The 14044-nt window shown below is 37.9% G+C and overlaps 1 protein-coding gene across 1 annotated transcript in view; it reads left to right on the top strand.

Moving 5' to 3' along the window:
* Nucleotides 1-14044, top strand: part of LOC125285240 — a 51663-nt gene that overhangs the window by 24459 nt on the left and 13160 nt on the right. The window contains exons 3-7 of the mRNA XM_048229581.1: nt 4739-4947; nt 5280-5447; nt 7437-7623; nt 8650-8705; nt 8850-9018. Coding sequence (XP_048085538.1) covers nt 4739-4947; nt 5280-5447; nt 7437-7623; nt 8650-8705; nt 8850-9018 — 789 coding nt within the window. The remainder of the gene's footprint in view (nt 1-4738; nt 4948-5279; nt 5448-7436; nt 7624-8649; nt 8706-8849; nt 9019-14044) is intronic.

Raw genomic sequence — 14044 nt, 5'->3', positions numbered from 1 at the left:
CCCACTGTAGCTAGTTAGCTTTAGCTAAAGTCACATGGTTAAAGATAGTTAAGATTTAGTTAGCATTTTTAGCAAAACTGCTTAAAATGATTAGCTAAGTTACATGGTTAAGATAGTAACATGCTAGCATGTTAACATGTTAGTTAACATTTTTAAAGAAACTGCTTAAAATGATTAATTTGTCAGCTAAGTAACATGGTTAGATAGTTAGCATGTTAGTTAGCATAAGCAAGATAAACTACTAAAATGATTAACTAAGTTAGCTAAGTAATATGGTTAGCATGTTAGCATGCTAGTTAACATTTTTAGATAACTGCTAAAAATGATTAGCTAAGTTAGCTAAGTCCCATGGTTAGTATACTTAAGATTTTAACATTGTTAACATGTTAGTTAGCATAGTAACTTGGTTAACATTATTATCTTTGTTAACATGGTTAGCATAACTTCTAGCAAACATTAGAGCCATTTCAAGTGTCAGTTATCTTCAACTATCTACCTAAATAATTTAACCATTTAAACTATCCTTATTTAACCATTCAATCATTCCAACTATATTAAACCTTATCTACCAAGTAAAATCATTTACCTATATAAACTATCCACCTATTTAACTGTTCAGTCATTCCAACTATATTAAACCTCATCTACATAGCAACCAATATAGTTTGTTTTTACTCTGTATGATATTTGACATCATATTTTTTGCATTTTCATGCACTGTATTTCCTTCAGGAAATGCTTTTTAGTTACAGTGCATGAAAAATGCACTGTACTGTTATTCCAAGCTTTTTCTTCTTCTTCTTCTTCTTCTTCTTCTTCTTCTAACGAGTTAATGCAGCTTAAACCGCTTTTAACGAGAAACTTCATTCAAACTATGTTAGCGTGGGTCTTACTTAGACATGTGGGCTTTGTATTTTTCATCTTTGTAACTTTTATACTTTTAATTAACTATTAATAAAAAACTAATCAAAATTTCCCCCATTGACTTTAACATTTATGATTATGACATCACACACGGGCCGTTAAGCAATTAGAATCCTATGGCAGGTGTTCGGGCCACCTGATCAACTGCCAGTCTCAGGCTTTAAGCATACAAACTGGCCTATTAAGACTACACATCCTGTTCATCTGCTTCCTCTGCCAAAAACTGTTTCAAAATAAAAGTCCTCACTACAATATTTTTACTGTTAAACAATTTAACCCTTTTAAACTACTGAACCCTTTTAACTGTTTAGCCATTGTAACTGTTTTTGTCATCAACTATGACTCCTACCCACTGTAGCTAGTTAGCTAAAGTTTTTAAGTCACATGGTTAAGATAGTTAAATGTTAAGATTGCTAATTAGATTTTTAGCAAAACTGCTTAAAATGATTAGCTAAAGTTAGCTAAGTCACATGGTTAGCATAGTTAGCATGCTAGCATGTTAGCGCTAGTTAGCATTTTTAACAAAACTGCTAAAAATGATTAGCTAAGTTAGCTAAGTAACATGTTTAGCATAGTTAGCATGCTAGTTAGAATTTTTAGGAAAACTGCTAAAAATGATTAGCTAAGTTAGCTAAGTCACATGGTTAGCATAGTTAAGATGGTTAGTTAGCATTTTTAGCAAAACTGCTTAAAATGATTAAGCTAAGTCACATGGTTAGCATAGTTAGCATGCTAGCATGTTAGCATGCCTAGTTAGCATTTTTAACAAAACTGCTAAAATGATTAGCTAAGTTGGCTAATAACATGTTTAGCATAGTTAGCATGCTAGTTAGAATTTTTAGGAAAACTGCTAAAAATGATTAGCTGTTACTAAGTCACATGGTTAAGATAGTTAAGACTTGGTTAGCATTTTTAGAAAAACTACTTAAAATGATTAAGTAAGTCAGCTAAGTAACATGGTTAGCATAGTTAGCATGTTAACATGCTAGCTAAAGCATAACTGCTAAAAATAATTAGCTAAGTTAGCTAAGTCACATGGTTAAGATACTTAAGATTTTAACATTGTTAGCATGCTAGTTAGCATAGTAACTTGGTTAACATTATTATCTTTGTTAATATAGTTAGCATAACTGCTAGCAAACATTAGAGCCATTCAAGTGTCAGTTATCGTCAACTATCTACCTAAATAATTTAACCATTTAAACTATCCACTTATTTAACCGTTCAATCATTCCAACTATATTAAACCTTATCTACCAAGTAAATTATTTACCTATATAAACTATCCACCTATTTAACTGTTGAGTCATTCCAACTATATTAAACCTCATCTACCTAGCAACCAATATAGTTTGTTTTTACTCTGTATGATATTTGACATCATATTTTTTGCATTTTCATGCACTGTATTTCCTTCAGGAAATGCTTTTCTAGTTATTCTTCTTCTTCTTCTTCTTCTTCTTCTTCTTCTAACGCCCAGTTAATGCAGCTTAAACCGTTTAGTAGAAACTTCATTCAAACTATGCTGCGTACTTAGGTCTTACTTAGGACATGTGGGCTTTGTATTTTCAACTTTGTAACTTTTATACTTTTAAACTATTAATTAAAAACTAGTCAAAATTTCCCCCATAGACTTAACATGGGCTGATGACATCACAATAGAGCCGTTAAGCAATTAGAATCCTATGGCAGGTGTTCGGGCCACCTGCATCAACTGCCAGTCTCAGGCTTTAAGCATACAAACTGGCCCTATTAAGACTACACACCCTATTCAACTGCTTCCTCTGCCAAAACTGTTTCAAAATAAAAGTCCTCACTACAATATTTCACTGTTAAACAATTTAACCCTTTAAACTACTGAACTTTTCAACTGTTCAGCCATTGTAACTGTTTGTCTGCTTGTCATCAACTATGACTCCTACCCACTGTAGCTAGTTAGCTAAGTTAGCTAAGTAACATGGTTAAGATGTTAAGATCTTGGAAGATTTTTAGCAAAACTGCTTAAAATGATTAGCTAAGTTAGCCAAGTCACATGGTTAAGATAGTTAGCATGCTAACATGTTAGCATGCTAGTTAGCATTTTAGCAAAACTGCTTTTTAAAATGATTAGCTAAGTCAGCTAAGTAACATGGTTAACATAGTTAACATAATTAGCATGTTAGCATGCTAGTTAGCATAACTGCTAAAAATAATTAGCTAAAGTTAGCTAAGTCACATGGTTAGCATACTTAGCATTTTAACATTGTTAGCATGCTAGTTAGCATAGTAACTTGGTTAACATTATTATCTTTGTTAATATAGTTAGCATAACTGCTAGCAAACATTAGAGCCATTCCAAGTGTCAGTTATCGTCAACTTTTCATTTTGTATGAGATTTTGTGATGTAGGCTAGCCTATGATAAACAGCTTATGGCCAATATGTAACTCAGCTAGGCCTAATGTTAGTTTCCTCAGCCATGTCAGCTAGCCTCAGACTCATTATCTGCTATGGCTGCTAGTGCTAGTGCAGAGTAGCTTACCATGCCAGTGACGTAGCCGATTGTTGAAATCCAACATGGCGGCGCCCGTGTAACAACAACACCACTTTCAACGTACAATTTTATCCCTTTTAATAAATTCAGCCATTTTAATCATTGTACCAATGAGAAGAAATAAAATACATCTGTTATATCACCTTTACTTCAAATTCCAGTTCAGTTCATCTTTAATATTGGTTTCCACATGTCTCTTGTTTTACCTTGATCATTGTCCACCTGTTCCCTGTTACCCATTGTGTATGTAAACCCTCTGTCTCCTCTCCGTCCTTGTCAGTTATTAGTCTATGTGGTTTATGTTTAAAATAAAGATTCTTGCAACGCTGAAGATTGCCTTCCCGTACTTTGCCCTACGTTTGGGTCAAGCCCTTGCAACCGTGACACCCATGAACGGAATTTCACGAAACTTGCCATGCATTCAGAGGGTGTCATAATGATCCTGCATTTCAAGTTTGTGCCGTTTTGAACATGTCAGCCAAAGAAAGTATTGACTTGGGACTATATAGGTGCAAGGCACAGGAGAAGCACTGCTACTTTGGCGCAATTGCAGCCTGCCTAGGATATCACCTTTTTTATACAGTGATGCTGAAACATTTGTTATGCAATGATGCCGAAAAAGATAAATACTTCAATGAAGTGAATAACATTGAACGAAAGACTAGCTTAATATTAACCTAGCATTAGGCACCTCAGATATTTTCTGCTAGTCAGCTGGTGAGTAGCCACTGAACACTTTGAAGTTACTGTTGATTCTGTTGATGCTTAAAATGTTTGATTAATTTAGAGGAGAAATTGTAGACAAATGAGAATACAAACTTGATAGGCGCGAGAATCTTTGACTCTAGCTGGTTTTTAAATCTGGCAAGGTGTGACCGCACAAGTTGTGCCCTGTGAGGGCTGTGTGTGCTTATGTGCGGTGCACTACTGCTTTGAGACAAATACTGTATAACAGTCTTATGGTGCGCAAGCAGTTGGCCACACTCTTTTTACTCAAAGATCATCAAACTGGCTATAACCCTGGCATATCATGGATCATGTAAACTGAAGTTTGTCTCAAAATTATGACATGGGGGTGATACCAAGGCATGTAAGCCAAGACATATTTGTGGGTTATGGTATGTGCATTTACAAATCTTACAAATCTTTGAGATAAATATCTCCATAGAAAAAGTCAGTAAAACCAGTACAATCCCTTTGTAAACTTAAGAATGTATTGCCATACAATTGTCATATTAATTGTACATTAAATTGCTAATAATTTTGTTTCATTCTCCCTACAGCCAAAGGAAAAGATTGAGTTGTCCTTAAACCTTGAGATTGATAAACTCAAAACAACACATCCGATTTCATATGCCTTTGCAGCAGCATTGTTTGCTCAATTCACAGACGCAAAACTTAATCTTCAGTCCGTTGATAAGCTTGCATCAATTGCAAGGCAATACTCCACGCAGTGCATAGAAATGCCTTGCCTTTCAGACTCCATGAAAAAGTTAGTTTCACTTTGAAATCATTTTCAGTCATTAGATGTGCAATATTTGTTCAACTGTAGTATTTATATAGTGTCTGTTATTCAAAGGAATGTGATATTATCGGCATGTTAATATTTAGAATTTATCAAAGTATATTTCCTTATACATATCTTTTAGTGCATGGTCTAATATTGAATTCAGCGGATGTGGAAACCCATGCAGCAGAATGGCCATATAGATTGTATTGTCTGTCTTTGATAAAAGCATCTGCTAAATGAAGTTGGTGAAACTTCCACTGTAATCCCTGTTACCACTACACTATTTCTTAGTAGATTGTTCTCTTATTTTCTAGGAAGATTTGCAGTGCAGTGAAAACACTCTTTCAACAAGCATGTACTCACAAAGCTGTGTCCGCAATGTGGCTGATGGGACTGTTTTATAAACTAGTTCCGCGTGATGAGAAATTACCAATCCATGGCTCAGGTAAACTGACATGGATGTCTGCTGACAAGGCCCAAAGGTAATCAGTGTTTCCTTACATAAGCCACTATGATTTGGATCTTTAAAGAGGACATTAAACACTACATCAAAGTCCTTATAGGCAAGTCCCCCCACTCGGAGGGCATCTTGGTAACATGCTTTGGGCAGTTACAGTGGGGAGAATAAGTATCTGAACCCATGCTAAAGTAGCCTGGAAAATCCAGACCCTGATAATCTAGAAAGATTAAGGGTCTGGCAAAGAGCAATGCAATGGCCCAACTCGAGGGGCGGCAACAAGCATGCATTTAAAAATCTCACTGCACTTATGTTTGTCTGTGGACTTAATTGGTAAAATGTGTCTTGTCTCCACCGTGGGATAGTGGGAAACGTAATTTCGATCTCTTTGTATGTCAGTACTCATTCTGCTTGATTTATTGGCTGCCTTTGACACGGTTAATCACTGCATCCTCACGGGACACTCGTTTAACGTTTCACTGCTTGGACAACTATCTGCACCTCACTATCTCACCACAGGGGTCTTCCAGGGCTCAGTGCTGGGCCCCCTTCTCTTTGCTATCTACACCACCTCCTTGGGACAGATTATCTGTTCTCATGGCTTCTCATACCACTGCTATGCAGACGAAACACAGCTCTATCTGTCCTTTCCACCTGATGACCCCTTGGTCTCGGCACGGATCTTGGATTGCCTCTCAGACATATGTACATGGATGAAGGCACATCACCTCCAGCTAAACCTCTCAAAAACTGAACTGCTGGTCCTCCCAGCTAAACCTACCATACAACATGACATCAACATCAAATTTGACTCCCTGTCTGCTTCACCTACCAGGGCTGCAAGAAATTTAGGAGTCGACAACCAACTAACCTTCTCCGATCATGTTGCCTCGGTCGCCTGGTCATGCTGTTTCGCACTTTACAACATACGGAAAATCAGGACTTACTTGACTCAAGATGCTACCCAACTCCTGGTTCAGGCAATAGTCATCTCACAACTTGACTACTGCAACACCCTCCTGACAGGTCTCCCAGCCTGCACAGTGAAACCCCTTCAGATGATCCAGAACATGGCGGAGCGCCTGGTCTACAACCAACCCAAAAGGGCACATGGGTTCTGCTCCCACAGACTTGAATGTCGTTGGTGGAATGCCAGTTCCTACAAGGGCAGGGACATCCCTCTCTATCTTCAAAAAACTCTTGAAGACCCAGCTCTTCTGAAAACATCTCCTCTCATAGCACTACTTACAACTAGTCTTGCTGATCCTAGCACTTACCACCTGTCTAGAATTGACACTTGACTGTTTAAAAACAGCACTCACTGATGCACTTATTCTTGCTGTACTCTACCTTTTTTTAAAATGGTCCTAGAATTGCTGAGAGAATTGCTTTAAAACTTACACTGTTTACCATGTTGTAAGTTGCTTTGGTTAAAAATGTGTCAACCTAATGTAATGTAATGTAAAGAGATATAGACTTTTACATCACACATGGCCCGACAGGTCTATAGTTTTGCGCCTAGCACGACACATCACTTAGCCTAACAAAGAATTGACTTAAGAAAATTTCCCTTTTGCTCTGAGGTCAACATGAGAGGTTTGTAGATTCATAATTTAAAAACTAACTGTTGAGAAAGAAAGTTTCAATGGCAGCTGCTTCTAATAATATCCATTTATCTATGCTAATGAAGCTGTAGACTGACCTGAATTTCCAGTTTCGAAAACAGTAGATAGACTGGCATAACAATACCAGCCTCTATTACAAACAAATTACCCTTTATCTACTGAAATATGTGATCATTTGCATACATTTCAAGGACAGAAAATGTAACTTTGGATAAAATCAAGTTCAAAATTAATATTTGTTTTACCTGTGGACCACCTGTGGAACATGTATAATAGTTTCACCAGGTCAGCTTTATATGTGTATGCTACTGTAACAGTCTTGTAGTTTTTTATGGATATATAGATACATGTATAAATGACTAATATCATATAATTTCAATGTCCCTTAGGGAACTTTTAAACATGGTGCAAACACATCATGCACAGCTCCGCCAACATCTTGTTTTCGCAAAAACTGTGCTCTCCGACATGTTCTCTGTGGAGACTGGACAATGTCAGTTACTGCAGCACCTGCACCTTACACCAAGTGAGCTTTTGAGTGGAACCCTGGATTGGATACTTAAATATCCCATTCAGGTGAATACTATCACAGACTGTCACTCAAATTGCTTTGTAAAATATTAATTTTTAAGAGTTCAAGGAATGTTCTGGAGCAAAAACAATAGAGTCTATTTTAGGGTCTAAGTTAACAGGTTCAAAATGTTGTTTTGAGTAAAAATGAATTTTAAGCAAGGTCGTGGTTAGCATACCAAATTGTCTTACAGTGAAAGCGCACCGGGCATGCATTCACATCAAAAACAAACTCTATTTTACACCACTGAAACGTTGTAAGTGTTTAGTTATTTTATGAAGGGTGTGTTTTTTAGGCTACCATAGCTATCTTCCTGTCACAGCCGCCTTGAAGGAAAGGCTTAACAAGTTGATTAATGAATGCAGCACAAACCACAGTGAATAAACACGATTAATCAACTTGTTAGAGGAGTCGGCTACTCTCCTCTCGTGTTCATTGACTGTGGTTTGTGCTGCATTCGTTAATCAACTTGTTTTCTTGCTCAAAACTCCACCAATTAACATAAATATGCCCTCAAACAACAGTTTGAACTTGTCAGCTTCTGAAAATAGACCCCAAGTTGTTACTCCGGAACATTCCTTTTTAATATTCATATTTTTGTACAAAAATGGGTCCAAACTGTTACATATATCCCTTTCAATCCCAGAAGAATTTATTTTATTTTTTCTACAACAAGGCAATGTATTGAATTTGTTTGACCGACTTTGACAAGAGGTTAAAATAGAAAATAATTTCTGGAAGAATGATGGCAACAAACAAAAGCATTGTTTGACTGACAACTTATTTTTTTTGTGACATGAGAAAAGAGGTGGGAAAAGGTGTTCATAGAGGCATGGCAACAAAGTCTCAGCTTATATCATAAAGGCGTGAAAAATATATGAGAAAAGCCAGATATAAGAAGCATAAAACTGGAAAAAATTATTTTCATTTTAAGATGAAATATTAAATACCACAGCCTTTAATAACTCTATTATACACACTTCCTCTGTCTTCATGAGAAAAATATTTTGAAATGTATTACTTTCCAACAGGAACTGAAATCAGTGATATGGACTGTTGTTGATGTCATGAAGAACTCACTCTCCAGGTGAGAATTATTTTTTTGAGACATCACCTTCACAAAAAAGAAACGGTGCAAATTATGAGCTTACCTCATGTGCTCAGAATTCTCTCAGCGTCTGTGTCTGTGTCTCTGTGTGTGTGTGTGTGTGTGTGTTTGTGTGTGTTTCAGATCTGATACCTCAGAGGGTGAGACAATGGCTTGTCTCAGTCTAACCATTGCCGTCATTGATGTATTTACTGATAAGACGACAATAAATGATCCCTCTTCAAGAGCCCTGACAGCACTGAAGCTTCTAAACTCTTTCTCTGGGACTTTGGAGCACTTACAACACAATAAGGTCAAATAATATTCAAATGTAGTCTCTAGTTTTTGCTACAGGTCTTTTGCATTTATACATTTTACGTTTTTTTTTCCACTGATGTAATAATCTGAGAGGCAGATGTACACATGGGGAGTGTATTGCCAACAGAAATTTAAGCAGCAATTTTTTTTTATTGAACTACTGCAGTGCATGTTCAAACTATTCCTGTAGAAAACCTGTAGTCCAATTACATGCCTGCAGGTAGGCCTGCTTTACAAATAGAATGATGGGGGGCATACCCACTAAGAATTCACTAATGAATATTGAATATTAGACTATAATATTATATTATAATACATGTGCAGTAGGCTAAGCAGAACATGCATGGCTGCATGTGACATTTTTACAGACGAATGCATGCTGCCACTCCTTCCTTCTCAAATGCCTTGAAAATGCTGTTGTTTGCACAATTTCATAAATAATCACCGATATTTGGAGAGTATGTATTGAAGGATAAAGGATATTTGGAGAGTATGTATTGGCGCCAGAAATCACATTTGCTCTAGTATCTTTGCTAGTGCCCTCTATAGCAGTGATTTTCAACCACTGTTCCGCTGCACACCAGTGTGCCGTGAGAGATCATCACGTATGCTGTGGGAAATTGTCCAATTTCACTTAATCGGTCCAAAAACATGTTTTATGTTGCAAATAGTTGGCTACGCCATTGTTGAACATCTGTGCCTGCAATGTAGTGACTTGCTAAGTAAATAAATACTCTTTCATGTCAGTGGGTAGCACTAGGTAGCGCAATAATGACCTTGTTAATTAAGTGATGTGCACGAGAAGTGCAGTGAAAAATAGGGTAACACTTTATTTTAATGTGTCACTGTTACAATGTACCTACCTAATTAGGTAGAGTGGTACAACCTGTGTAACAACATGTACTAGCAGGTCCTAGCACAGCTGTTACATATACACTGAAGACAATGAGACCTTGACTAGAACTAAGAATGGTTTGTATATCAAATCTATCAGGACCAGATTTACCCCATCCAGCAGGTCTCAGGTCAGCTCTTTGCCCCTGATGAAAATTTAGCAAATAAGCAAAAAGTTTTGTAAAAGCACTCAGTATTACAATGCAACAACTATATGTAGGTACCCACAAATACATAATGCAAGTACAATGATGGTACCTGATAGTACATGTTGTTACACAGGTTGTACCACTGTACCTAATTAGGTAGGTACACTAACAGCGACACATTAAAATAAAGTGTTACCAAAAAGGGATATTTAGAAAGCTAGATACCGCATTGGGCTTCAGAACGTAGCCTAAGTAAAAAGCGCTGCCATGGGGGCAACGATCACTAGAGGCCAATGGAGAAATAGGTATCTCCGATTGGAAATCAGACACAGGTGTCTCTGATTGTCTGCAAGTGTTGCCCATAGACAGTAAGGTGTTTGCCCCCAGCAATATGACGGTCAATTAGTGAAAACACATAAAACAGCGCTAGACTCTGAGCTGAACTGTAAACAAATGGAGAGACTAAATTGTCTATTTTTGCTGTATTCGGCTACATGTGTATACTTGTGTAATTTTGTTACATTTTTGGTTGGCAGTGTGCCTCAGGATTTTCTTAATGTAAAAAATGTACCGTGGCTCAAAAAAGGTGGCGAAACACTTTTAGAGGACCCTCCATTCAAAAGCCACAGCGCGAGGCCTAAAGTTATTTTACAACAAATGTTGTTGGGTCAGACCTATCTGTTAGTGATGGGGGGCTGAGACTGAGAGCTGTATGGAAAAATATGCACCAAACATGTAGCAGGTACGAGAAATTTAGTATAATTTAGTGACGACTACACCACCTAGGGGGAGGGTTCACCCCTAGGAAATAGTTTAAGCCAATGCTAACCCTTTAAGTTCAATTTAAGCCACACAGGTTCAAAACACGTGAGAAGCTAGAGACATAGATTCCAAAAACATACATTTTATTGACAGATCTTAGTTACAATCATAAAAAAACACAACTCTGAGGAAATGTCACAGCAATTCCCCTGAACGACACCAGTATGAAAGACACAAAAACACACACACACACATAATACCGTAGGCTGCACGTCAGCTGGCACACAAGGTCTATGGACAATCTTAAGAAAAGGGAAAACGGAGCAGGGCGAGGGCTTACCACGACCGGCAGGACTACAGGAGGGGGGAAGCGGTCCAGAAGACACCCACACATCACACGTGAGAATCACACTGTAACCACTGCACTCGCACTGCAGTCACACTGCACTCCAAAGCTAAGGATTGACCCACGAGGTGTGCTACAGGAAACGTGAAGGGACCCCACCACCTGAGGGTTAGCCTGCCGCTTGCTTGGACCACACCGCACCTGTCCAAAGGAGAACAAGGGAGAAGGGGGGAGAGACTATGGTTAGAACTGTGGGTAGCACAATCACACTAACTTAGCGTTAGCCGGTATGGTTATACTTAGCTTTTGAGCTGTGGGGCTGGAGGCTGGGATGGCCGTCCCACCCTGGTCACGGGGGGAATAATGTTACTGCACAAAAATACACGCACACACACCACTAATAAACACGCACATGCACATGCACAGCAGCCGTTCCCACAATGCAACACTACAATTAAGGGGGCTGTAAGTTACAGGTGAGTTAACCCAGCAAATATTCAAATGTGCATGCAAATAAACAGAGAAAAGCAAGCACTCAATTAGACATGCAAAGCATGCACCACACGGCCGGACTGCCCTAAACATGCATTATGCAAATAAACCAAAATTAATTCTATGCACAATCAAACCCAACTGGTACGACAAACAATACCAGGACAGGACAGGACCAACAATCAGTAGGGCACACAATAACCCCAGTGTCAAACCGATGGTTGAAGAGGACGCAAAACTTGATAGAGACAGAACAGCAGCCTTGTTGTGGCGTTGGCTTTTTCGCAGCCAACCCTGCAGTAATTGCTGCCTCCCTGAATTGTCTCTCCCTCTCCTGAATCCGCCTCGTTTCAGTGGGCATCTTGGTTTCAAACAATACCCAAAATAGTGATAGGATTTAGGCATTTAACCATTTTGAATAAAATAATTAATGTGATACATTGCTTCCATCATTCATTCTTCTTGCTAAAACGAAATGTCAGAAACTAACTTCAGCAGACATGTAGCTTAGTTTGCCTAATGCCTACCAAAAAAATAGTAACCTAGGCTATGTGATAATAGTCCGGCAGCCAAATGCCATAATTTAGGTGAACCTGGTTTTGTTGGTTAAAGTTTTTTTTTTTGCTGTTTCTTGCTTCCAAGGGGTAACTCAATAAGATTAGATTATAGAATATAAGGCGAGGCTCCACAGGTGAATAGGGTAAAAAAATAAACTAGCAGATATCACTATGAAACTTCCCCAGTTGATTACTTACATTAATATGGAAAAAAATGTATTACAAGTTATCTGTAATATAAAGTTTGAATATGCAAATTAAGCATAATCTAATTAAATATGTGCTGATTTGCATAAACTAAAAAAAACTAAATCAGAACATTGGATGAAGCCAGGTTCAAAATTACTTTTGTGTTGACATATTAGATGAAAAGTCTTTTACACAGGGAACGAAGGAATAGTTCAGTTGGAAATTCAAGCCATTTGAAGAAAGATTCATTGATTCGTTACTAAGCCCAGACTTGCACCAAACTACATTTTGGAGATGAACAGATGTGGCTGCAAGAGTGAAAATCCTTATAGCTGTAACAGATGCAGTTGCCAGGTTAATGGTGCCTTGCACAATATTCTCTGCATGTTTTAGGGTAGAATGAGCCAGAACTGGACAATTATCAGAACTAATACTAGGAAAAGTGTACATATTCAGAATTATTACAGGCAATATCTGAAATTATAAATTCATTATTTGACATAGAAAAGGGTTACATTTTCCCAATTTGAATGCATGAAGTATTGTCCGAATAACTATCACACTGCAAACTGTATTTCAGGGATTAAAGTGAAAAAAAATCGTTTGACTGAACTTTTTTCAGGCCATAAGTCATACGTTGTTCATATCTACCTATAGAGATAGCACCCCTTTTGCGGTCGCGACCTATTGGTTTTCAATGTACAAAAAGATGCAAACAGCAAAGTAAAGGGAGTATTCGCCTTATTCACACGGTGGCCATTGTTTAAACCAAAACGAGGCTACAGGGTACACTTACTATAAAATTAATGCCACCTACAGGTGAATGCATAGAACATAACAATCCTATGGTTTGTGTACCCTGTAGCCTCGTTTTAGCCGCCAATGGCCACCATGTGAATAAGGCTTAATTGAGAGTGTTCTTGATTGAGATTTTGAGTTTGAGTTGAGTTTTCCTGATGAACAAAAATATATTTTATTACCATCCCTGACCATTGCTGATTAGCCATTGCTGTTCTTTTCTACTGCAGCAATATTGTAGAAAGGCTTTAACACACTCTTATTTAATTACTTCAGGCCAAAAAGTGTTTAAAGGGGAGATTTTTTCTTGTTAATATGCAATTCTACACCAAGTAAAATCTATAAAATCAAGTTTGCAAGACTTCCCATTTCCTCATCAAAGTAACGAATCAGAACATTCTAGATATTGTTCATATTTCCATTTGTTGCCTCATCCGCATTTAATGAAAACATGGTAATTTTGAGTTTTACAGACAACTCAGTTTTCCAATGAGCAGCAATACTGTGTGCTCATGCAGGAGGTCTGCGCATTTGATAACGACAATCTGGAGACGGAGCTTTTGTCTTCAGCAACAGATTGTATAAGGTTGACAAAAGGGTTGCGATATGGTGAGGGACAGGTCGTGTTGCGCTATGAAAGAACATGCGTAGCCTACTTTCTAAACGTAAAAACGGTCAGCCATAGATAAACGTAGCCTACCTCTGTCGTGGTGGCTAGTTACACCAGGTAGGGAAGATGTCCTGAAGTGCACGAACGTTAACCTTATGGCGGTCTTCGGATTGGTGGCGTGCTAAAACGTTTTCCTATTGCATCCATAAACAATATTCTTGCAG

Source organism: Alosa alosa, chromosome 2 (assembly GCF_017589495.1).
Source record: "Alosa alosa isolate M-15738 ecotype Scorff River chromosome 2, AALO_Geno_1.1, whole genome shotgun sequence".
In the NCBI taxonomy this organism is placed as follows: Eukaryota; Metazoa; Chordata; class Actinopteri; order Clupeiformes; family Clupeidae; genus Alosa; species Alosa alosa.
Note: the sequence above shows the minus strand (reverse complement) of the source record. Positions and strands in the feature narration are given on the sequence as shown.